This window comes from Vipera berus, assembly GCF_964194415.1.
Source record: "Vipera berus genome assembly, chromosome: 1".
Classification (NCBI taxonomy): Eukaryota; Metazoa; Chordata; class Lepidosauria; order Squamata; family Viperidae; genus Vipera; species Vipera berus.
In genome coordinates, this window is record NC_138202.1 from 116,601,063 (window position 1) to 116,628,422 (window position 27,360).

General features: G+C 43.6%; 1 protein-coding gene across 1 annotated transcript; it reads right to left on the reverse strand.

Annotated features, from left to right (window-relative positions):
- Positions 1–14,207: 14,207 nt before the first annotated feature.
- Positions 14,208–15,158, reverse strand: LOC308671112 (olfactory receptor 9G4-like; the record flags this gene model as incomplete). The annotated part of the gene is made up of 1 exon (XM_081333132.1): positions 14,208–15,158. The coding sequence occupies one exon, from the start codon at positions 15,156–15,158 to the stop codon at positions 14,208–14,210; it is 951 nt and encodes a 316-aa protein (XP_081189258.1).
- Positions 15,159–27,360: the final 12,202 nt, after the last annotated feature.

Below are 27,360 nucleotides of genomic sequence, written 5' to 3' on the forward strand. Positions count from 1 at the left end.
CATTCTCTTAGGGCTATATATCAACAACAATTGCCACAAATTATAATTAATGGGGGATTAACAGAGACATTTGAAAAAGGCACAAGACAGGGATGCCCACTATCACCATTGTTTGTTTTAACATTGGAGATTTTACTGATTAAAATTCGTGAATCAACTATAATAAAGGGAATAAAAATAAAACAGGCATGATCTGTTTTTGACAAACCCATTTCGGCTTTTGGTAATGACTTTGCCTCTAGGTGTTTGTTGATTTGTTGTTGGATTATCTTTTCCAGAATCTTCCCAGGTATTGAGGTCAGGCTGATATGAGGTCAGGCTGATAGGTCTGTAATTTCCTGGATCCATTTTTTTTCCTTTTTTGAAGGTGGGAACTACATCAGCTCTTTTCCAGTCCTCCGGTAGTTCCCCAGTGCTCCAGGAGCTTTGAAAAATATAGTTCAGTGGTTCTGAGATCACGTCTGCCAGTTCCTTGAGAACATTGGGGTGTAATCCATCTGGTCCTGATGATTTGAACTCGCCTAGCCTGGACAGGTGCTCACTTACCATTTTCTTGCCTATTTTAACTTGTGTTTCTAATCTGTTTTTTATGGTATTGTTTTTGACAGGTTGGGCTGTTTTTTCCCTTTGTGTAAAAACAGAGTTAAATAGTTCTGCTTTCTCCCTGTCGCTTGTCACCTTCTTGCCACTTTCTCCCATTAATGGGCCAATCATTTCCTTGACTTTTTTCTGGTTTTTTACATGTTGAAAGAAGGTTTTTTGGTTATTTTTTTACTTTTGTCGCAAGCCTTAGTTCATTTTGAGCCTTAGCTTTCCCCTCTTCATCTTTGCAGGCTCAGGCTATTTGTTGATATTCTGCCTTAGTTATGTGCCCCTCTTTTCACTTGTTATACTTGTCCCTTTTGTCTTTCAGTTTATCAGAGAGTTCTTTGTGCAGCCATGCTGGTTTCTTTTGAGAGTTGTTATTTTTCTTCTTCGTTGGTATTGTGCTAGACTGGGCTTTTATTATCTCACTTCTCAAAATTTCCCAAGCTTCTTGAGTTGTTTTCCCCTTGAGGATTCTCATCCATGGAACCCTTCCCAAACTCTAAGTTTATTGAAATTAGCTCTCTTGAAGTCCAAGACTCTAGTTTGACTGTGTTCTATTGCTTGTGCTTGCATACTGTTGAATTCCAATATTCTCTCTTTGTTCAGTTTCCAACCATTGTTTCTTGTCTTGCCCTCTGGTGCTTTGGTGAATAATGTGACCCCCTCTTCTTTGTGGCAGCCCCTCAAATACTGGAATACTGCTATTATGTCTCCCCTATTTCTTCTTTTCTTTAGATTAGCCAGTCCTGTAGCTGTACTTTGTATGTTTTAGTCTCCAGGCCTTTGATTATCTTAATTGCTCTTCTCTGAATTTTTTTTCCAAAATCTCAACATTTATTTTGTGATATGGTGACCAAAATTGGCTGCAGTATAACAAGTGTGGTCTTACTAGGGTTTTATAAAACAGTACTAATACCTCGCGTGATCTTGATTCTATGCCTCTGTTTATTCAACCCAGGATTGTATTAGCTTTTTTGATTGCTGCTGCACACTGCTGGCTCATGGTCAAGTGATTGTTCACTAGGACTCCAAGGTCCCTCTCACAGTTACTGTTTTTAAGCCAGGTCTCACCCTATCTGTACTTGTACCTTTGATTTTTCCTGTCTAAATGTAAAACTTTGCTTTTCTCCACATTGAAAATAATTTTGTTGGACAGGGCCCACTGTTCAAGTCTGTCAAGATCTTTTTGGATCTTGAGTTTGTCTTCTGGGGTGTTGGCTACTCCTGCCAGTTTGGTGTCATCTGCAAATTTGATGAGTTCCCCTTCAATTCCCTCATCTAAGTCATTGATGAAGATATTGAAGAGTACTGGGCCTAAGATGGAATCTTGTGATACCCCACTGCTTACTTCTCTCCATGTGGATGTAGTACCATTGAGGACTACTCAGTGAGTATGGTTTGCCAGCCAGCTACAGATCCATCTGGTGGTGATGTTGTCTGTTCCATCTTTTTCTAGCTTACCAAGGAGTAGGTTGTGGTCTACTTTATCAAATGCCTTACTGGAGTCAACAAATCTGGAAAGAATTGATCCCACACTTAAGATTGTCATCTTAAAAAATATGTTAATAAAGTTCTGATAGCCTTTTATGGACATCCAGCTGGTATCAGGACTGAAAACGTGACAATTTAGGCATTTGCATATAGATAAGGATTGGGTTATGGGAAGAAGAAACATTTGTCTGTAACTTCATAGTGATGAAAGAGTTAATAAATTTGTTTTTATTTGTGATGAAGATTAGAAGTTATTTTTAAATATATTTTCTTTCCTTTTCTTTGTCTTACTTTCTTCTTTTTTCTTTCTCTTTCTTTGTACTTTTTCTATTTCTTTTTCTTAGCTTAGTTTGTATTAGCTGCTGTAAATAAAATCTATGAAATAAAGAACACCACAAAAAGACTATGCGTATAAATGGGTCTGTTGTAAACCCATCTAAGGAAAAATCAGTAACCAATGTGTGATTGCCCACCGCTTCTATTCTTTTCATAATCACAACCTGTTTAAAGAGGAAGAAGTAAGAAGCTTGCAGTTTTCAGTGCTAAAATAAGTAATGCATGGTAACATTTTAAAGGATGCACTGAAATTCCTGTGGCGCATAATATTGGACATTATATTCTATAACTATCTTAAGTGTTGTAATTATTTCTAGAGATATTTGAGTTCTATTGTATATAGATCCTACAGCTGTCCATCCAAGTATATGTTTGCATTCCAAAGTTGCCCAAATAGGAAAATTAGCACCAATTGTTGGTTTCCAATATTTACAATATTTAATACTTAACAAAGGCATTAATTAATTGGTAGTTCCATGTTCTGTGAACATATTCTTGGAATTGAAGAGCCCCATTGGGACATGGGGGGAAATGACCCCTTTTCCCATGCCAAATAGATTATATGGAAAAACCCAACTTTAAACATTGGGAGATGTGATACGGAAAAAGTGGAGGGAAGTGGGAATATTGACTTTGGACCAACTGATAAATAATGAAGATAAATTTTTAACATACTCTGTGCTAACAGATGAATATTATCTGTCAAACATAGCCAAATGGCAATATTTCTGGTTGCAACATTTGTTAACAGCATGGTTTGGACCAGCAGCATTTTTGGTTTTGGGGACACCTGAGATACAAAAACAACTTGTTAAATCCTTTATAAATAAAAAAACAAAAACCCACTGTTAGTTTTTATAGATATTTGTTATCAGTAAACCAGTTTGATATGCAGATGGTAAGGAATGGGTGAAGTAAAAAATTAAAGATTATAATATTCTGTCTAGATTATAGGAAAGAGTCTTAACTTCTGTAGCAAGAGTGTAAATGAACTTTAAATTATGAGTTATACAATAAAAATAATATTTAGAATTTCCCGGACTCCATTATGTTTGTATTGAAAGCACTGTCAAACATAGCATTTTGTTGGAGATGTAATAATGCTTCTTTGAAACACATGTTTTTACAATGTCCTATACTTACCAAGTACTGGGAGAAAGTACTGGACTATAAAAATATGTACAACATCCCTCATAGCCTTCTGTACCTTCCTAGACCCACACTTCCTACTCACACTTCCTACTCAACCCACACCATGCCTCTCATGCTTACTCTCGCTTACCCTTGCACCCTCACACACCCTTTACAACCAACACTGTGCTTCTCAGGTACCCCTTGCACTCGTATACAACCTCCCCAACCTGCACCATTACTCTTGTGCACCCTCCCTGATCCTTTCCAACCTGTGCCACTCCTCTTGAAAATCCACTCACACACTTGTGCAGTCTCCCTGACCCTCCCTGTGCCTTTCATGCACCCCATTGCAACTTTGTGCATCCTCCATGATGTCCATAATTATCATGCACCCTGCATGCCAATCAGTCCTTTCCTGACCCACACACAGCCATTCCAACCTGTGCCACACTGCCTCACACACTCATACCACTCCCCAACCCACACTGTGCCTCTCACACACACCTTCCGTGACTCTCACTGTTAAGTCATGGGCTCTTGGTTGCAGGAATGATGACACGAGGCTGAGTACAGGATAACTCATACTTTATTCTTGCTAGAACTGTACTGAAACTTGGGCTGCAACCAGACACAATATATAGTCTAGCCCCTAGGTGGCAGGCAATAGGTTTGAACCCACTCTTGCCGCCTGGGGCTAGCCAATTGCAGGACCAGAGACAGCTAGTCTGGGTTGCTGGAGAGCTGTTAGCTGCTCCAGGAACGCACGTGGTGTATCACCACAAGCCCAGTACATAACACCCCTCCCCTCTTAGATCAAACTATGACAACCGCGATTAGTCTTGACAGTTGTCAAGACATATTAATCAACTCACATACAACTGTAGTGATAATAATAAAAATAACAAAAATAATAAAATCACTGTGGCTACAGTGAGATTAAACAATGTCTAATGAACAGGTTTCCATTGCAGTAATGAGCAGTTTCACAATGCAGTTAGTGTAGTTAGTGGTAACAAGTCTTACAACAATATACATCACTTTATTTTACAATTTAATCTGTGAGGTACACAGGAGGCTTGTGTGGCCTAGAGGAACATCTTGGAGTTCCCATCACTTTGTGGTCTACCAGCTTACCCAGTGGGCTGGGTAGATTCATGTCCCTTTGTGCTCCAGTGTCAAGGGGATTTGAAACGCTCTGCTGGCCTCACCAGGTTGGCCCATCCCAGAGTCAGTCTGTTCAGCAGAGTAGGCACAGCAGTTGCTGAAATTTGGTTGGCTCGCTTCACCAGCGGGTCCATGTTACACTCCCGTGCTACCCGGTTCTTCCTCAGAATCCATCTCCACTGAGAAGTAAAAAAAACTGGTGGTCCAAGTGAGGGCTGGCTTGGCCACAAGTTTGAGGACCTTGGGAGAGACTTATGATGCAGTCCTCACTTAGTGGCCATTCTGGAAACCTTTTCCTGAGTTGATCAATGTGTCTTCTGACAACTCGCCCTCCCTCCAACCCCACTTCATAAGATAGGGGTCCGGATGCCTTGGGTATTTGACCAGGAACCCATAAATTCCCTTGGCCATAGTTCCTGGCCCAAACCCAATCGCCCATGTGCAGCCCCCTCGGGGGTTTTGGTTGAGAGGCTTCTGCTGCCACTCTGTCTGGATGCAACCTGTCCAGTTTAGTAATCAAACTCCTCCCCCAATGTAGTTCTGCAGGACTTTTACCTGTGGCAGTGCCGGGCGTAAAAAATCTGCCAATCTGTGATGCCAGTCACCTGTGACAATGCGCTTGAGTGCCTCCTTTGTTGTCCTCATCATGCATTTGGCTTGTCCATTAGAAGATGGATGAAACAGTGCAGACGTTGCATGTCTGATGAGATTAGCTGTAAGAAAAGCCTGAAATTCAGCAGCAGTGAATTGGGCCCCATTATCAGAAACTAAGACATCAGGCAACCCATGAGTCTCTCTTTATGAGATTTGGTCCTGGGGCGCAGTTGGGCTTGCTGCTGGTGTACATTTCGCCTAGTCGCACAGCGGCAGCCCTGCCCGAGCTGCTCGATATCCTCTCGGGTTTGGTGGTTGAGTTTCCCAAACTTATAGTTTTGGGAGACTTCAATCTACCATCCCTGGGAGGTTCATCTGAGCTAGCTCGGGAGTTCATGGCTTCCATGGCGGCCATGGACCTGACGCAAGTAATTTCAGAGCCAACTCATGAGGGAGGCCACACCCTTGACCTGATTTTTTTATCTAGACGGTGGTTGGATGATCTAGGTGGGGGCTCTCCATTTATTATGCCCCTGTCATGGACCGATCATCATCTCCTGCGGCTGGTCTTCCGTTTTGCCACCCCCCGCCGTGGGGGTACGGAGCCAATTAGATGGTACCGCCCCAGACGCTTAATGGATCCTGATAGATTCCAAGCGGCGCTGGGGTCCCCACCTGCCTCCACTTCTCACAGCTCAGCGGATGCCTTAGTGGAAGCCTGGGAAAGGGCAGCCACTGAGGCACTTGACCGGGTTGTACCCTTGCGGCCCCTGACCCGGCGCAGATCCCAGCGAGCTCCATGGTTTTCCGCGGAGCTCCGGGAGATGAAGCGTCGGAAACGGGGCCTAGAGAGCCGCTGGAGGTCTAGCCGATCCGAACCCGACCGGTTGCGGTTAAGAACCTATATTAGGTCTTATCTCGCAGCGATGAGGGTGGCGAGGTGCAATTACTTCTCCACCCTCATCGCGTCCGCAGATAATCGCCCGGCCGCCTTGTTTAGGGTGACTCGCTCACTTCTTAATCAGGAGGTGAGGGAGGATCCCTTGCAGGGTCGTGCCGAGGAATTTAGTCAACATCTGTCGGATAAAATCGCTTGGATTCGGACCAGTTTGGACTCCAGCTGGGCAGAGTCAGGCGATCAGGACACGGGCGGTCTTGTCAATGTTATCTGGGAAGACTTTGATTCTGTGACCCCTGATGAAGTGGACAGGATTATGGGGAGGCTGAGCTCCTCCACATGTTTGTTGGACCCGTGCCCTTCCTGGCTGGTTTATGCAGCTAGGGAGAGGACACGAGGCTGGCTCCAGGCGGTTATATCTGCTTCTTTGAGTGAGGGTTATTTCCCCACCGTCTTGAAGGAGGCGGTGGTGAGACCTCTCCTCAAGAAGCCTGCCTTGGACCCAGCTGTTTTGAACAACTTTCGTCCAGTCTCCAACCTTCGCTTTCTTGCGAAGGTTGTCGAGAGTGTGGTGGCGCATCAGCTCCCTCTGGTCCTGGATGAAGCGGATTATCTGGACCCCTACCAATCGGGTTTCAGGCCCGGGTACAGCACGGAGACGGCATTGGTCGCTCTGGTGAATGATCTCTGGAGGGCTCGGGATAGGGGATATTCCTCTGTCCTAGTCCTATTAGACCTCTCGGCGGCTTTCGATACCATCGACCATGGTATCTTGCTGCGGCGTCTCAGGGGATTGGGAGTGGGAGGCACAGTTCTTCAGTGGTTCTCCTCCTATCTCCTGGGACGCACGCAGTCGGTGTTGGCAGGGGGACAGAGATCGGCCCCTAGGTCTCTCGTTTGTGGAGTTCCTCAGGGGTCGGTTCTCTCGCCTCTCCTGTTCAACATCTATATGAAACCGCTGGGTGAGATCATTCGTGGTTTTGGAGTTGGGTATCATCAGTATGCCGATGATACCCAACTTTTCTTTTCGACCCCAAACCACCCCAGTGATGCCCTCGCTGTGATGTCCCGTTGCCTGGAGGCGGTTCGGGTCTGGATGGGGAGGAACAGACTTCAACTCAACCCTGACAAGACTGAGTGGCTGTACATTCCGGCATCCCGGGACATTCAAAATGTTCCATCTCTTTCTATGGGGGGTGAGTTCTTACCCCCCGTGGATAGGGCTCGCAACTTGGGAGTCCTCCTAGATTCACGGCTTACCCTGGAAGATCATATAGTGGCCGTGACTAGGGGGGCTTTCGCCCAGGTTCGCCTGGTGCGCCAGTTGCGGCCCTATCTGAACCGGGATGCCCTGTGTACGGTCACTCATGCGCTCGTGACCTCTCGCCTTGACTACTGTAATGCTCTCTACATGGGGCTTCCCTTGAAGACCACTCGGAGGCTCCAACTGGTACAGAATGCGGCCGCGAGAGTTGTCTTGGGAGTTTCCCGGTACTCCCATGTTACACCTTTGCTCCACGAGCTGCATTGGTTACCAGTTGTCTTTCGGGTGAGGTTCAAGGTTTTGGTAACGATCTTTAAGTCCTTACATGGCATGGGTCCGGGATACCTCAGGGACCACCTGCTGCCAGCGTCAACTCCCCTCCGCCCTGTGCGTTCCCACAGAGAGGGCCTCCTCAGGGTGCCGCCAGTCAGGGAATGCCGACTGGTGGCCCCCAGAGGGAGGGCCTTCTCTGTTGGCGCTCCGGCATTATGGAACCAACTGCCGGTGGAGCTCCGGATGGCACCAGACCTCCGAACTTTCCGTCGTGACCTGAAGACCCACCTATTTGAAATAGCTGGTCTGGCCTGACGGGGATGGGTTTTAATAGTTGTTTTAGATTTGTTCACTGTTTTTAACTGGGCATGGGTTTAATCTTTTTTTTAATTTTTGTATTGTCTTTTTTATATATGCCCTGTGAACCGCCCTGAGTCCCCACCAAGGAGAAGGGCGGTATATAAATTAAATAAAACTAAAACTAAACTAAATGTGTTTCAAAGAGTTTTCTCAGCACCTGGATGGTCCTAGCAGTAGTCATGTTAGGAACTGGAATTACTTCCAGCCATTTTGAGTGGCTATCCACTACTATCAGGAAAAGCTGCCCCTGAAAAGGCCCAGCATAGCCTTTGTGAAACCTAGACCAGGGAGTGTGCATTTCCTCCCACCTGTGAACTGGGGCCTGTGGCATTTGAGGCCTAGATTGCTGGCATGTATAACAACCATGGACTTGACCCTCAATGGCCTTATCAAGGCCAGGCCACCAAAGATAGCTTCTAGCTAAGGCTTTCATTCTGACAACGCCTGGATGGCCTTCATGTAAGGAGTGTAAGACCCTGTCTCTTAGGGAAGTGGGAACTACTGTATGACTCTGTTTCCCCATAATATGCACCCTTTATGTGCAGACAACTCATGCCTCCTGACAAAATAACTTTGAAATTCAGAGCCTGGACTTTTTTCCAACCAGCCCGTGTATACCCATGACAACACTCTACTCAGTATTTTATCTGTGGCAGTTTCAGCAGCAATATCCCCTGCATGGAAGGGAAGCTCAGGTATGTCCTGTATGGACAGTATTCTAGCAGCAGGAGCTGGGTCTGGATCCATTGGTGGCAGTGGTAGTCTGCTGAGGCCATCAGCATGGCCCATTTCCTTTCCTGGTTTATGAATTAATTTGAAATTGTATGCAGACAAAAAAATAGGCCATCTCAACATTCTTGGAGATAGTATGTGGGGGGTTTGTTTGTCTGTTGTGAACAGTCCCAACAGAGGTTTGTGGTCAGTGTATATAGTGAAATCCCTGCCATATAAATAATCATGAATTTTTTTAACTCCAGCAACTATGGCCAGGGCCTCTTTGTCAATCTGGGCATAGTTGCACTCAGCAGAGGACAAGGTCCTTGAGTAAAATGCTATAGGAACCTGTTTTCCATTTTTTTCTATGTGACTGAAGACTGCCCCCACCCCATAGGGAGATGCATCACATGCAAGACATACAGGTTTAGACTCAATGTAATGAGTTACAGTGTACTTTTCTGATAGAAGTGCTTTCAAATCCTGGAAACTTTTTTCATGTACGTTAGTCCATTTCCAAGGAGCTTTTTTGTCAAGCAGCCTGTGGAGGGGCTCTGCTATTGCTGCCTTATGAGGTAGGAATGTGTGATAAAAGTTTAGGAGACCCAAAAATGCTTGCAGTTCTCCTTTTTGATTTGGCCCTAGGAGCCATTTTAATGGCCTTCACTTTAGAATCAGCAGGGTGAATGCCATTAGCATCAATGCAGAAACCCAAGAATTCTGTTGATGAGACCCCAATACTAAACTTGTTCTTCTTTAATTTTAGGCCTGCTTCGCGAAGCCTCTGGAAAACAGCCCTGAGCCTTCTGTCCAACACTTCTGGGGATTCCCCAGCAATAAGAACATCATCAAAATAAGGGCAGATGCCCTGAAGACCCTTAAAAGTACATTTCATAATCCCTTGGAAAATACCCATTGCAACACTGACTCCAAACTGTAAGCGTTTGACTCTGAATGCCCCTCTGTGAGTCACGATCATTTGAGCCGTGGCTGTGGCCTCATCAACTGGCAATTGCTGATAGGCCTGTGCTAAATCAATTTTAGCAAAAATGGTTCCCCCTTGCAAAGAGGCTAAAATATGGTTGACCACTGGAACTGGATAAGCATGCTGCTTGAGGGCCTTATTCAATGTGCATTTATAATCAGCACAAATGCGAATTTCCCTGTTGGCCTTAAGTGGAGTGACAATAGGAGTTTCCCACTCCCCACCATCAACAGGCTGTAACACGCCCTGTTCTACAAGCTTATCAATTTTGCAATCAATTTTATGTTTTAAGGCAAAGGGGACCCTGCGAGGTTTAACCCTGATTGGGACAACGTTGGGATCTAACTTGAAAGAAATTGGCGGGCCTGTGTATGTCCCTAGGGTTGAATAAAAAACATCTGCATATTCTTCGCACACTGACATGAGGTCTGCCATTTGTGTCCGGTTTATGCCAGTAATCTGAATACCTAAGGCATCAAACCAATCAAATCCAATGAGACTTGTTATCTGGCCCTCTACTACTATTACATTCAGGTGTCCCAAAAACCCTTTAAATTTTACCAATATGGTGGCTTCACCCTTAACTTTAAAGTGAGTATTTTGAAAATCTGTTAAAATGATATCTGAGGGTCTTAGTTTGGCCCAATTGTTACTGCGCCTTAACACAAAGTTGTATGTGTCTTGCAAAATGTTTGAAACTGCAGAGCCAGAGTCCAACTGCATCTTACATGGAACTCCTTGTAGCTCTACTAAAAGCTTAAGTTTGGGCTTGAGTGGGCGTCAAGCCCCGGTGTGGCAAATGCTTCTCTGGCTTCTGAAGAATCCCACACTAACTGGACCCTGGGCCCCAGTACCTCTCCTAGTCGGTTCCTCCGACTGGTGTTTGGGTGGCTGGTCTCTCTGGCGGGCTCTGCAAACCATCGTGATGTGGCCTTCCACAAGCTCTACACGTGGCCAAATGAAATCTGCAGTTGGTGCAAATATGGTTGCCTCTGCACCCCTTACATCTCGTTAAGAGAACTGCCTTGTAACCGTCCTCTTACTGGTGGCTGTTGCGGTGTTGTGCATTGGGTTGCCTTTGGAGTTTGTTGATTTCGGGTTCTTCTTCTTCTGACGATTCTCCGGCATATTTGGCGACCTCAAGATGGACAGATTCTTCGACTTTTGAAGGTTTGGTAGGCTGAACTGTCTGCAATGTGCCCCCGGCAGCTTCGTTGGCCATAATCTCGTCCTGTGCCTTGGAAAACATTAAATTGGGTCTAGCAAACAGTCTCTGCTGAAGCGTTCTGTCTCAAAGGCCACAGACGAGCCAGTCTCTTAGTTGTTCTTCTAAGTTTGAGAACTTGCAAAGGTTTGCGGCCTGTCTGAGGCCCGCAATGAACTCCAAAGCTGTCTCCCTGGGTAGCTGCACTCTTTGATCAAATTTGAATCTCCACACCATCTCCGACACCTTGGGCTGGAAGTGTCTGGTTAGCTTCTTTTTAAGGTTGGCGTATGAGACTGCTTCTATGGGTGTCAGTGTGAAAAGATTCTCTGCCAAATCGAAGGTTGCTGGGCTGCACACGCAAAGCAACGTTGTGGCCTTCAGACCTTCCTCCGTGATCTGATTTGCTCTCAGATAGTTTTCTACTTGCAAAAGATAAGATGGCCATTCTTCCGAATGCTTCATGTTAAATTCTCTTAATTTTCTGACCTTCGGCATTCTTCCTTCAGATTCCTGCGATCTTCGGATCCTGCTTCTAGGCTCAGGGAATGCGTCCGCTGAGCGCGAGGCCGCTTACTAGCTGGCCTAGGGGGGGAAATGCCTCTTCCTTCCAGCGTGTGCTGCCGACCCCTCGTTGACTTCAGCTCTTAATCGGCGTAGCAGGATCCCACCTTCATAGCCACTGTTAAGTTGTGGGCTCTTGGTTGCAGGAATGACGACACGAGGCTGAGTACAGGATAACTCGTATTTTATTCTTGCTAGAACTGTACTGAAACTTGGGCTTCAACCAGCCACAATATATAGTCTAGCCCCTAGGTGGCAGCCAATAGGTTTGAACCCACTCTTGCTGCCTGAGGCTAGCCAATTGCAGGACCGGAGACAGCTAGTCTGGGTTGCTGGAGAGCCATTAGCTGCTCCAGGAACGCATGTGGTGTATCACCACAAGCCCAATACGTAACACTCACCATGCCTTTCAAGCACTCTTCACACACCTCCTCACCCCCTTCCTATCTCAGCAGCAACCTGCATATCTGGGACTTGCAAATTTCTGCTCACTTCCCCACCTGGTTTAATGGTGGGAAGCTGACACAAAGTTGTCTTGTCTCCTTTGTCTTCTTCTCTAGCCCAGGTTCGCCTGGTGCGCTAGTTGCGGCCCTATCTGGACCGGGATGCCCTACGTACAGTCACTCATGCGCTCGTGACCTCCCGGTTAGACTACTGCAACGCTCTCTACATGGGGCTACCCTTGAGGACCACTTGAAGGCTTCAGCTGGTGCAGAATGCAGCTGCGCAAGTAGTAATGGGAGTTTCTCGATACTCTCATGTAACACCTCTTCTCCGCGAGCTGCATTGGCTTCCAGTTGCCCTCCAGGTGAGATTCAAGGTGCTGGTGATGACCTATAAAGCCCTAAATGGCATGGGTCCGGATTACCTTACGGAGCACCTGCTGCCAGCATCAGCTTCCCATCGTCCTGTGCGTGCCCACAGGGAGGGGCTCCTTAGGGTTCTACCGGTTAGAGACTGCCAGCGGGTGATCCCCAGGGGGAGGGCGTTCTCTGTGAGTGCGCCTGCCCTTTGGAACGAACTGCCGATGGAGCTTCGGACTGCCCCCGACCTTCGCTCGTTTCGCCGGGACTTAAAAACCTGGTTGTTTGAATTGTCTGGCCTGGATTGAGGGATTTTAAATTATATAAATTAAATTAAATTAAATTAAATTAAATAATTAAATTAAATTAAATTAAATTAAATTAAATTAAATTAAATTAAATTAAATTAAATTAAATTAAATTTAATTTAATTTAATTTAATTTTAATTTTAATTTTAATTTTAATTTTAATTTTAATTTTAATTTTAATTTTAATTTTAATTTTAATGTTATCTTAATTGTGGGCTTGTATTAATTTAATTTAATTTTATTCTCTCTTTTGTATTGTTTTTAACTTGCCCTGTGAATCGCCCTGAGTCCTTCGGGAATAGGGCGGTATATAAATTCAACTAATAAATAAATAATAAATTTATTGTGACTTAGCTGGGTTGCTAGATCTCTGGGAAGGAGGAATGGTACAAGGAAATATTGGAGGAAATTCTCTCCATCTTCATGAAAAGTAAGGAGGGCAACAACATCTTCCATGTGGATTCAGTGACAGGTTACAAACACTGACCACTCTGTGACTTTAACCTGCCCTTCTACAAATTTGAAAGGTGCCAAGCCATAGATTAAATGATGTAGTATTGGCTCTATCCTGTCACTCTAGTAACTTGAAATGTGGCTAAGATCTAGAGCCCAGGTGCCATCTTTTGATTATGCAGTGCCACTTCACCCATAATTAGATAAAGTGATTTATGCTTTTTCCTCTTGCTAATGGATGATAATTAGTGAAGGAGGAAAGGAAGCTGGGAATATCCACCAGTGGCTGCCTTTAAATGATACCATATGAAATTTTCCTACCAGATTACGGAGGCAGCCTCAGAAGTTGGAGTAGTACTGTTTAGATTGGCATACTTTTTTATAATTCCAGGAGGGGAGGAACAAGTATTTGACATTGGCTCTGAGGAAGCCCTTGCATACTTTCCTAATTCTGGGTTCAGACTGGAAGAGAATTAAATATACTTTTAATCCATAAGTATCCATTCTTCCTGTTAAGTTCTTGGTTTGGTTAGGTATTGACGAGGCAGAGTGGTGAAACAGCAAGCATGTTTATTCAGTAACAACAGAAGCAACCCTAACAGCTGCTTAACAGCTATATATATGGATCACCTCTAGGCGGTAACCAATAGATTTAAAGTAACAATTCCCACACGAAAACACAGTTAACAGTCCTGGAGACAGGCAGTCTGGGTTTCAAACAATACAGCCGTTAAAGCAATCATTCAACTGATTACAGCAATTAAGGCCAATACATTACACTTCCCAAGACCCAAACTGTCTCTCTAGTTTACCATTGTCTGATGGTTTCATTATGATTATGTGTCCTCCTTTGTTTCTGTTTCCTGCCCTGAATATGCTACTATGAAGATGCTAGTAGGTAAGAAGGGGATTGGGAAGATGGCAAACGACTGCCCAATGAGAGAAGTAAGTGAGGAGATTTTGCAGAGTGAAGACAATGGTTAATCACTGAAATAATCTCTTTGGTCTCCTGGTTCTCTCTAACAACTTTCATTTTGGTAATCCATTGTGGGAAAAGGCAGTATCAATAGCATTCATGTAGATGATATGAATCTGCCCCAGACCTTTTTGAAGGCTGCCTTCACATCTTTGTTGCGTAAGCTGTAAATGAAAGGGTTGACCAGAGGGTTGACTACTGTATAGAACAAGGCATTGGCCTTGTCTGAATTTGGAGTGTGTTGAGAGTTGGGCCTGGAATACATGATGAGAATGGAACCATAGAAGAGGGTGACTGAGACAAGATGAGCTGAGCAAGTGAAGAAGGCTTTGCGTCTCCCTGCGGCTGAACGGATGCGGACTATGGTTGGCACAATAGCAATATATGATCTTAGGATGACAGCTGTAGTTGCCAGCAGACTGCAACCCATCACAGCAGATACGATGAGATCATAGATCCCTATGTCATCACAGGCCATCTTCACAAGGGGTGCCACATCACAAAAGTAGTGGTTGATGACATTGTTCCCACAAAAGCATAGGCGGAAGGTATTACTAGTGAGGGCAATAGCATTGGCAAAGCCAGCTGCATAGGCTCCTACCACCAGCTGGACACAGAGTTTCTTGGGCATGGCAGTGGCATAAAGGAGTGGGTTGCAGATGGCCACAAAGCGATCATAGGCCATGAAGGCCAATAGGAAGCATTCAGTGTAGGCCAAGCCAGCAGAGAAGAAAAACTGGGCTGCACAACCAGCAAGGGTCATGTGGTTGTTCACAGACATGCAGTCAGACAATATCCGCGGAGTGTAGACTGAAGAGTACCAGACATCCAGAAAGGAAAGGTTGCCTACAAAGAAGTACATGGGTGTGTGCAAGCGGGCATCCAGGTAGATCAGTCCCAGAAGGCCCAGATTCCCAACCAGTGTTATGGTGTAGGAGACCAAAAACAGCACAAAGAAGATTATGCATAGAAATGGGTCTGTTGTAAACCCAGCCAATATAAAATCAGTAATCAATGTCTGATTTCCTTCCACAATCATCATTTTCATAAGCATAACTGTTGTGACTCAGGGCCAGCCTGTGGGTCCGACAGCCGGGTCCGATGTATCGGATGACTCAGACGAGGGGGAGGAGGGAAACGAACCGGCTGATGATGGTTCGGAGGCTTTGCAGAGCCCTCAGCCGGGGACCTCTTCTCAGCTGCGTGAGCCCGAGAGTGCGGAGGAAGATGACCCACAGCTGGCCCTGTTCAAGGACGCCCGACGCAGGAGGCAGTCGAGCAGGAACAAACAAAGAAAGGCTGTGGGACTCCTCGGGAGGAGGCACAGGGAGACCACGCCCTGAGCTCTCTATAAAAGGAGTGTTTGGGGAGGGGCTGGTTGCTGAAAGCAACTTTTCCGCTTGAGAAGACAAGCTCTTGTGTTTTTGTTAACTGCGTAATTAAATCTTGGCAGATGCCTTTTAGCCTTGGACGCTCTCCAGTCTCTTCTTTCTGAATAGGGGTTTGCCTTACTACAAGGCCAGAAGAGGGCTGGTTCAGAACAATAACCTGTTTACTGAGCAAAAAGAAATTAGAATGTTGTAGTTTTCAGCCCTGAAATAGAGAATACCTGTTAACATGTTGAATCATGTGTTGACATTCCCACCTCCCACGATACATTTGGTATGAGTTTGACAAATTTTGATCTGAAATGCTTTCACTTCTCTGTGTTAATATTTTGGATATATTTACAGGATTCAGCTTTTAGAAGTAAAGGGCAACAGAAGGGTCTCATTGCTTAGGAGCACTCCATGTCTTCTGCTAATCCTTTTTGAAGGTGGTCTCAGTATACAGTATGTGAATGCTTAAAGGTCCTTGTTGGGGCTCAAACTGTTAACAAGACTGAGGCTGAAGAAAAACTGGAAGGAAGACTTTGAAGAAGTCTGTACAGTACAGTTGCAGAAACCTTCTAGAACAGTTAACATCAAATCAATTCTGAATGGTTGCCAAGAAAACTGCATGAACATGTTCATGTAGACACCAAGAGTCAGCCCAGACTTGAAGTCCACATTACCTTTTCTAATGGGTCAAAGAGCAAAGGTGGGATATATTTCACATAGATTACTCTCCCTCCTGTTTTGGATTATTTTACCCATGTACTTATCATAACAACTTCCTAGAATTAGTAAATTGCTAGTCAGCTCAGGCCTTTAACAAACCTCTCCCTGATTCCATAGGAAAGCTCTTCTGTCAATCATTCCTCCATCCAGTTTTTTTGGGGGAAAATAAGAAAAGGTAATATAAAAAATTTAGTAGCCTGATATCCGAAGGCTCAGTCCTTGTTAAGATGGCTCTGTATCCAAGGCTTGTATTGATATTACATATACATTGTGTAAAATATAGGCCTGTTTGCTCTTTCTTCTCAAATTTTGATTTGTTGAATTATTTTAACAAATTTTGTTGTATGTAGAAGAAATGGTTCTCATTTGGAGAAATACCACAGTAGATGGATGATAGTAGCATTTTATATCTGGTTCTAATTTTATATCTAGTTCTAATTTTATATCTAGTTCTAATCTAGTCTTCCTATTGCTGTTTAAATGAGATCTGAAGGAAAACTCTTGGAAAACATTTCTAGTGCATACCGGATTTGTTGTTCTGCCACAAAAAGCCAATTATAAACTATTGGATATGGATTTCTGACGTTAAAGTTGTAACTGAAGGATTTAAGGGAGAACAATGTGTTGGAGTTCCTTATTGGATCCAAGAATTTAGATTAGCAAATAGAGATGTGGTTACTTCAATAGGCATTTGTACCTTTGCTCAGATATCAACAAGAGTTGGCCTTTTGCTCTTATCCTTCCTAGTGACAAATTAGATTCTATGTCCACCACATAAAAATTAAACCCCAAGGCTCTACCTGGATTGCATGTAAATCTGAGTGCCTGCAGAGTGAGGACACAGAGAGAGGAAGACACACACACATACACATTCTTAAAGGAAACAAGAGCATACATAGGACATGAAATGCAGGATATCTAAGCAACTACATAATTTCTGAAGAAAAACTATTTTAATTATAAAATCATTTTTAAGTCAAATATTCAAATGTCCAGATACCTTTAACAACCTATTAATTGACACTAAGGGGGGGGGGGGGAAACGAAAGAATGAGTGATTGCAATGTTGCAATGGAAATCATCAAGGAAAAATCATCCAAGTACGTTTTATTGGATTGAGATGGAAAAGAAGGTCTCTTGATCACCTGGCCAAAAAAAGAAAAAGAAAAAGAAAACACAAGACCAATAAAGCACAGAGACACTGAATACAGGTGAGGGGTGGGTGTTATGATAGAAAGGGAGGCATAAACCAAAATTTAGGCCACAGACAAAATGTGGACACTAACATAAGCTTGGGAAATATTGGATTGTGTCAGAGCCTCCCACTAAATAAAGAAAGGGCCATGGATAAGCACCTGGTCTGATCCAAATGCACAAATGGCTTTTACAACAATGGATGTATTCTTAGTCTGTAAAAGACAAAGAAGGAAAAAATGATGACTACTCATTTGATCTGAACTATAGTTATATCACCATCCCACAAGGCAAATTAAGAACGGACTCTGTTCTAGAAGAATGAAATATATATATATATATATAATTGATGAAGAGGAAAAATAAAGTGCCATTTTCAGCCTTATAACTTTAGTTTTAGCCTCTGGAAGCAGAGCTCAAAATGTCTCTAAACTAGTCCAATTGTTTTAAATGTTGCAAATATCCGAATGCCACAAACTCTTGCAAGTCACTACCAGAAGGAGCATTTCTGCATAATTAGCAAAGAACTGATGTATACATTGTATACATTCTTACACTGTTAAGCATATCCACCTAAAAAAAATCACTAGCAATTTATGTCTACATTTCTATGACCTTGAAATGGATTTTTATAGGGTCTGCATGTGCATAATGAATCCTGCAGTGTATTAACTGGAAACTCTTATATATTTAAATGATTTATGGAGCAAAATTCTTTCCAATGTTCTAAAGGCAGTACATAATTGCTTCTGAAACATTTTCTCTAAAACCCATCAGTCTATGAGAAAGTGAGAGAAATAAACATAAACCAATGAACATGATAACTAGCAGTTGGATGTGAACCTGGATCTCTGCATTAATTGTAAAATATACCACCCTGGCAATGCATTACGTGCCAGTTCTGGAGTAATGGAAGTCTCAAATTAGAAAGATGAAGGTCAACCATTCATGTTCTGCATTCAAATGTGTTCTGCCACATATACCTAATTAGCTCCTCTGAGAAGGGTGCCGTCACAAAAGTACAGGTAGTCCTCGACTTATAGCAGTTTGTTTAGTGACTGTTCAAAGTTACAATGGCACTGAAGAAAGTTACTTTTTTTCACACTTATGACCATTGCAACATCCCAATGGTCACATGATCACATTCAGATGCCTAGCAACTGATTCATATTTATGACAGTTGCAGTGTCCTATTTGTTGATTTATGTTTAATTCTGCCACTTTCTCATAGACCCCGTGTTTTCAAAGAAAATATTTCAGAAGCAATTGTGTACTGCCTTTAGAACACTGGAATATCTGGTTCCAAAAATGCTAGGTCACCTCAAGAATGTCTTTACCCTAAACACAATAAATTGACAATTCTGCCCCCCACCCCAAAATAAAATTATTTCAAAATAGGAGAAAAGGAAGACTTGGGCTCTCTGACAGCTGGAGTCCCATCACACTTATTGGCACCACATTGGAAAGACAGAATTAATGGATTTCAGAAAAGTGGAGCAATATGAGGTACCTTTAAAATCTCCACTATAGCAATGTGCGTATCTCTACCACACAGATGAAATTAGCTACCCTGTTCTGTGATACCTTCAGCATTTAACCTTTTACATCTGCAATGTGTTTAAACTCCTTATTCAGCCTCAGCCATTGCTGGCCTGCCTAACTCCTTCCTATCCCTCTAATTTCTAAAATTATCATCACCTCTTAAGAACACTGAAAAGCTCCTCGTCCTTCTGAAACCCTCCAGAAAATAATTATGAATAATTATTTAATAATTATATAACCAGAATAATATCAAGCGTCATCTTTAATATCTGCACTAGATTTTTCTTTTATATATAATCTTTCCGGGCAGCTGGAATCTGCTGTGTTATTCTGTGGTACTTTCAAGGTTCAACCTTTTACAGCTTTTCTGCTTAATTAGCATCAGCCACCCATGCCCCAATCTCTCTCTTCTCACTAATGCCCAAAATTATGTCACAGGAGAATGCACCTTTTTGTTCTAAAAGTTCTCATCTTATTAGAGGCTCTGCACACCTTGATAACTTTGTCCAGAAAATAAGACTATTTGAACATTTCTTGTACCTTCTCTAAACCTTCTCTTGTCCATCCAACCCTCTAACTTTCCAGACCATGTGGACTCTATTTCACTGGCAGCCACCTCTCTTTGTGCAGGAAAGTTCAGAAAACTACATTTATTCCAACATTTCTTTAGTTCTTTGATTGATTTTTTGTTCCAAAGTTTATGACTGAGATGCCACTTCCCTTTTCAAATTTCATTAGAATAATCAGGTATGACCCAAACAGAAAATCCAAACAGGATTCACCCAAAGGGTGGGAAAAAAGGAAAAGAGGAGGGACATTTGCTCCCTTTTTATGAGAGTCCCAAAATGGCTGTCTGAGGTTGGCTATGCTGCTCTCACTGCCATTCAAGCAACCCCTGGAAAAACATCAGTTAAGCACAAGATTTTTTTGTGGCCCAAAGTACATATCCACACACACCTTTATTCCCGGTATTTACTTCTTTCAGACAAGGACTCAGAAATATCCTCTACAGTTGCATGCCACCTTTTGTACAATATGCGGTACCATTTACTAAGTCTGGATACTTATTTATTCATCACTTTTTATAACACTATATGTTATTCTATTTTATGTATCTAAGACCTTATTATATTGTTTTTCAGAGAGAGAGGGAGGGGAGGGAGAAAGACAGAGAGGGAGAGACGTAATGGTTCAATTACAGAATATTTTACTGTACCTGGCCTAATAATAATAATAAGTTGGAAGGGACCTTGGAGGTCATCTAGCCCAACCCCCTGCTCAGGCAAGAAATCCTATGCCATTTCAGGCAAATAGCTGTCCAGTCTCTTCTTAAAAATCTCCAGTGTTGGAGCATTCACCACCTCTGGAGGCAGGTTGTTCCACTGGTTAATTGTTCTAACTGTCAGGAAATTTCTCCTTAGTTCTAGGTTGCTTCTCTCCTTGACTAGTTTCCATCCGTTGCTTCTTAGTTCTAGGTTGCTTCTCTCCTTGACTAGTTTCCATCCGTTGCTTCTTGTCCTGCTTTCAGGTGCTTTGGAGAATAGCTTGACTCCCTCTTCTGGCAGCCCCTAAGATACTGGAACACTGCTATCATGTCACCCCTCACCCTTCTCTTCATTACACTACACATACCCAATTCCAGCAACCATTCCCTATATGTTTTAGCCTCCAGTCCCCCAATCATCTTTGTTGCTCTTCTCTGTACCCTTTCTAGAGTCTCGACATCTTTTTTTACAGGTACAATAAATTTGATATGATTCTATACACAAACACACACCGGGTGTTCCAGCCTGTGGAATGACAGAAACAAATCTGCCCCTCTCCTCTTGTGCAACTGCACGTTTTTTAGCCAAGGTTCTTCCTGAGATTCATCTCTCCAGTGGGTTCCATCTCCTCAGATTATTGCCCCCTTTCCTCAGAGGTGTAAATATTACTCTTTCCACTTCATGAAAACCAGCAGTTTAGATAATTAAACATATCAAAGAAATACTTTGAAAAGTTTTTCCCCTCCCTTTCTCAGAACTTGTTTCTCATTGAATGGCCATCATGCATGATGCATGGACCCACTCCTGGGGAGAATTAGAAGTCAGAAAAGTGAATCATTTCTGAATACCCTGAAATATCTTCTATTCACAGAATGGTAGGAATGGGTGTGTGCGAGCCTGCCTCTGACAGTCTTGACAATCTGGTGTGACAAAAAAAAGCCCATATAACAATTGGCCTAATCCTAGGTGTGGGAATCATAAGAGCTTAGGAGGCACCTCCCTAAATTATGTCCAGAGACATCCAACTTACCTGAATGAAGTCAGGTATATTTTTCTACTGTTTCAACAAGCCCATATATCTACCTACAGTATATGGGAGCTGTGTTTTCCTGAGTAAGGTGACCACAGAGTTCCTTCAAATTAGACATTCTCAATTCCCTGAGGAAACAACTTTCCTCTTGATGATATGTAGTGGGAACATTATTTTGATGCCACTCCTCCAAAGGGAATTTCATCTAAATAAAAGAAAATGTGGGGGGGGGAGCCATCATTCCCTGAGGCTATCCAAGTTTTCCAGATAAACAATCTTCTTTCACCTTGAGGGCCTTAGACATTCAGCTACAATCATGTGTTTCAGACACTTTTCTGGAAAATAATTCTGAAATGTACATGTAATAATAAGCTAAGAAATGGAACTCAGCATGGACAATTTGTGTGTTTATCATTTCTGTAATAGAAGGTACCAGATAATGTGTTTAAAAAACTTCTTATTATCTATACATTAAGCAGCATTTCAAAATAATCCAATCAAGACAGCATCCTATATCAATCTGTTATCTGTAAATAATTTTACAATAGCAGTATGGCCCATGGAACAGCAACAACTTTGATGCAACAAGAACCAAATTAAAACAGCTAAAATATTTAAAAGAATGCATTAAATACAAATTGTGCCCAGCATTCCACGTGGGGCAAGGGAAGAGGCCAATGACGCTTCCAAAGATGCCATTAGGAAGGGCTCTGTTTCATTCTTCAGTTCATAAAAGGATAGTTTGCAGAAATAAGCTTTCAGGCCATTGTGATAGGGGTTGTTCCTTGGCTGTGGACTTCATTGTCTCTACATACAGGATGCCTTTTCATTGCTGCAAAAGGTCAAAGGAATTCTTGAGAGCATTATATCCCCTCTAGAATTTTGTCAAGAGAATACGATGGTGATAGCAAACACTCTTTTCCAACAACCCAAGAGACGGCTCTACACATGGACATCACCAGACGGTCAACACAGATATCAGATCGACTATATGCTCTGCAGCCAAAGATGGAGAAACTCTATACAGTCAGTAAAAACAAGACCAGGAGCTGACTGTGGCTCAGACCATGAGCTTCTCATTGCAAAGTTTAGGCTTAAACTGAAGAAAGTAGGGAAAAGCACTAGGCCACTCAGGTATGAATTAAATCATATCCCTGTTGAATATACAGTAGAAGTGACAAATAGATTTAAGGAATTAGATCTGATAGACAGAGTGCCTGAAGAACTATGGACAGAGGTTCGCAACATTATACAAGAGGTAGCAACCAAAACCATCCCAAAGAAAAAGAAATGCAAGAAAGCAAAATGGCTGTCTGAGGAAGCTTTGCAAATAGCTGAGGAAAGGAGGGAAGCGAAAGGCAAGGGAGAAAAAGAAAGATATGCCCAATTGAATGCAGAATTCCTGAGAATAGCTAGAAGAGATAAGAATGCCTTCTTAAATGAACAGTGCAAAGAAATAGAAGAAAACAATAGAATAGGGAGGACCAGAGATCTTTTCAAGAAAATTGGAGAGATGAAGGGAACGTTTAATGCAAAAATGAGCATGATAAAGGACCAAAATGGCAGGGACCTAACAGAGGCAGAAGAGATTAAGAAGAGGTGGCAAAATTACACAGAGGAACTGCACAAGAATGAGCTTAACGTCCCTGATAATCACAATGAGGTGGTCACTGACCTCGAGCCAGACATCCTAGAATGTGAAGTGAAGTGGGCCTTAGAAAAGCTGAGCAACAACAAAACTAGTGGAGGTGACAGTATTCCAGCTGAACTATTCAAAATCTTAAAAGACGATGCAGTAAAAGTGCTACACTCAATTTGCCAGCAAATTTGGAAAACTTAACAGTGGCCACAGGATTGGAAAAGATCAGTTTACATTCCAATTCCACAGAAAGGCAGTGCCAAAGAATGTTCAAACTATCACACCATTGCACACATTTCTCATGCTAGTAAAGTTATGCTTAAAATCCTACAAACTAGACTCCAACAACTTGTGGATCGAGAACTACCAGAAGTACAGGCAAAATTTCGAAGAGGCAGAGGAACTAGAGATCAAATTGCCAACATATGCTGGATCATGGAGAAAGCTAGGGGTAGGGGCCAGCCACACTACTCACACCCCAGTGGCAGGGGCCTATAACCAGGGCACACAGACAGGACAATCGCAGCCACCATGGGATGGCAGGTCACCAATGGCTCCAGGCAGAACCCGTACCAGGCAACCAGTCCCAGCAGATGGATCCTCGGCCCAGCGTTCTACACCTGCAATGGACGCTCTGCATGGTCTGGGTTGGCCCTTGGGGCCATGGGGTCAAGGGATGGCCTGGGGTCCTCCACCGTTGAAGGCGACCTTTAATGGAGACCCAGATCGGTTGGCCATGTTTCTCTGCCAGGTTATTATCCATGTGGACCAATATGCCTGCTTTTACCCATCCCAGTGGGCATTGGTGGTGGTGATAACAGCAGGGCTACAAGGCGAAGCCGTGGAATGGGCAGCAGATTTATATAGCAACCACACCAGAGCTGGCTGACACCGGTTTATTTTTGAATGCTCTGCAGTCCCATTTTGAAGATGTTTCACGCACCCAGCAGGCCAAAGGGGAACTGCTGGCACTGAAGCAGCGGTGCTGGTCCACAGTCGAGTATGTGCGTGAATTCCAGAGGGTGGCCAGTTGGCTACGGTCATGGCCTGAACGTTTGTTGATCCACCACTTCTGGGTTGGTTTGGACCGAGACCTACACCAGGCATGTGTCTTCTGAGGCATCTCTGTCAGAAGAGTAAATTAAACAAACCCTTTCAGAGGGCGATGAACCATGGTTCATTTGATGCATGATAAACAACAGGTAAAAGAAAGAAAACCCGAATTATATATTCTACTATAAAGCTTTTAATTACAAAGAAACTTGTAAAAACACAAAAAGACTCATGACTACATGTCTATCTCACCAGAAAGCACAAAGGGAAAAAAAAGAGAAAGTAACTTTTGTTTTGGACATGCACACACAGTAATAAATATAAAACCAAACAAAATACATGGCTGAACATGTGACACTCACCATGGTTACTATGATAAGACAACAATTCAACTTGCAAAGAAACAGACTGTCCCATATATCAGGAATCCATGGCTGGTTAGGAGGATTAAATACCATGCAATGGGTACCTTCTCTGCGGAGCAAAAGTCCAACTTCACTGACCGATGCCCTGTAATTTTGTCCTGATCGCTTCAATTTTGAGTCACCAACCAGTGGTACAATAGAAGATGCCTGTTGAGGAACATGCATTTGAGGTACTGGCTGTGCAGGTTGTGCAATCTGGAGTTCACCTGCAGGAGGCACTGGTGGCGCCTGTCCCAAGAATTGGGGCAGATGCATTGGGACTGCCGCTGGTACCGGTGCTGGCTGTGGCTGCACTTGAGCCGCAATTGCACCCTGGCCAGCAGGAGGCGCTGGTACTTGAGCTGCAACATTAGGTTGGCCTGCAAATGGCACTGGCCTTTGTATTTGAGAACCTAGTGGTAACTGCACTTGGGCTGACTGTTGCTGTGCTCTGTCTGGGACAGGAACCTGAATAGTAACAGTATTAATAGGAATTCTAGCACCATTAGCTTGGAGCAATGATTGATGAATAGACATCTGTGAAAACGTGTATTGCATTCTTTGTATTTGCTCCTGTATTCCATATAGTAATTCATTTCTATCTTGTAAAACAGATTCACCAGCAGATGGTGTTATAACATTAAATTCAGGCATCACTATAGCCTTGTGTGCCATTTGATCCTGCACTACATCATGAGGCAGTGACTCAGGTGCTTTCTGTTCCCCTTCATCTAACATAACACCCACTGGTGGGAGTGGCTTTGGCTTGGAAGAAGAAGGCAATATGGCCGAATCTGGGCTTTGAATAACAGCAGAGTCCCTCTCATGCTGCTTAATCATTGATGCATATGCTTTTGCCTGTTGCAGCCTCTGTTCAAATGCCTCAATTTGATCAAAATAACTTTGCACAGCCTTCTCATGCAGAGTTTGTTCAGGGCTAGGAGGAGAATAATAAATTACATCCTTCCCAAGTTTCACTGGTCTGGCAACGAGCCACTCATATTCAGCATGAGCTCCTTGAGTGTGAACTCTTTCTGAGACGGCTGCATGAGAGCTAGTAAAATCAGAAGACGGTGTAACTGACCTTAAATCTTCTTCTCCAGGATGTGTGGCAGAAGCAAGTAAAGTCTGTTCTTTGTCAGACTCCTTTCTGTCTTTCTTTCTTTCTGGCATTTTCAGTAAATTGAGAACAGCGTTCCTCAGTCGCTGAACTAATAGCCTAAACGCTTATCAGCATAAAAAAAACAACAAACCATCCTCCGCTACCATGTCAGAAGAGTAAATCAAACAAAACCCTATCAGAGGGCGATGAACCATGGTTCATTTGATGCATGATAAACAACAGGTAAAAGAAAGAAAACCCGAAGCATATATTCTACTATAAACCTTTTAATTACAAAGAAACTTGTAAAAACACAGAAAGGCTCATGACTACATGTCTATCTCACCAGAGAGCACAAAGGAAAAAGAAAGAGAAAGTAACTTTTGTTTTGGACATGCGCACATAGTAATAAATATAAAACCAAACAAAATACATGGCTGAACATGTGACACTCACCATGGTTACAATGTTAAGATAACAATTCAACTTGCAAAGAAACAGACTGCAATGAGCTTACTGACAAAAACTAAAAAAAAAAACAAAAACGCAGTGACAGTCCCAAACCGGCTACAGGACTGGTTTTGTTTGGTGGTGGACTTGGATGCAGGCCTGCAGGAATTCCGGGCAAAGGGGGAGGGACCACCAGCATTGCGTAAGGCTATGGAGAAACCAAGGAATGATGAACAAAGGACCCAGGATCCTGGTCTGGGTTTCCCTGGGGTCAAACCTCGGCCATCGATTAGATGTTTTTGTTGCAACCAGCCGGGGCATTGGGTAGCAGAGTGCCCAGTCCCCATCAACCAGGGGACTCCCAGGAAGTCCAGAGCCACACCCAAGAGAAGCTGTAAGCAGTGCATTAGGCATCCTGGAGGAGGAGGAGGCGACTACTGCCACACGATACCAACTGGTGGCCCATGGCAGTGAGGACGAGCCGACAGAGGATCCAATGGTGAGTGAACCCATACGACCATTTGTCATCCCCATCATCTTGACAAGTTCACAAACAGGGCATCGTGGGGAGTACAGGGCCCTGATATATTCCGCTTGCACCCATTGCCTAATCAGCAAATCTGGGGTGGCGGAGGTAGGGATCAGAGTAAGGCAGTTGGCCAAACCCGTTCGGTTTGAGCAGGTGGATGGTTCCCTCCTGGGAGGCGCACTGGCTACCCTTATAACAGACCCATTAAGGCTAGAGATGGAGGCCCATTGGGAAGTCCTCTGATTCATCATGATCTCTTCCATGACCGAGGCTATTTTGGGGCTAGCATGGCTAGACAAGTGGAGTCCCACGATTTGGTGGGAAGGGGCTACCGTAAGCTACAGATTGGTGTTGGCCCCCGACCACCAGCCCAAGAACAAGCAAATAAGGGTGGAGAGAGAGCCAGGGAGGCACTCGTAGAACAGGAGAGCACAAGGGGAAGGTCCCTTTCCCAGAGGTGTTCAGTGAGCATGAATGTGATGCACTACCTCCTCACCGGCCAACCGACTGTGCCATCGACATCCTGCCAGGGGCCAAACTGCTGAAACCCCAGATGTATGCCATGACACCTAAGCAGATGAAAGAAGTGAGACACTATATTGATAAGAACGTGGCAAGGGGTTTCATCCAACCAGCAAGATCACGGATTGCAGCTCCAGTGCTCTTCAAGAAGGATGGCTCCCTACACCTGTGTGTAGACTTTCGTGGCATCAATGGGGTTTGCATCGAGAACATGTACCCCCTACCGTAGATGGACTTATTGGCCCATCTGGCCAAGGGGAAGGTGTTTACAAAACTCAACCTTAGGGAAGCATATTACAGGGTCCGGCTCAAAAAAGGAGATGAGTGGAAGATGGCGTTCAACTGTCCATTAGGCAGCTACCAGTTTTGAGTCATGCCATTCAGTTTGCAGGGAGCCCCTATGGTGTTCATGCAACTCATT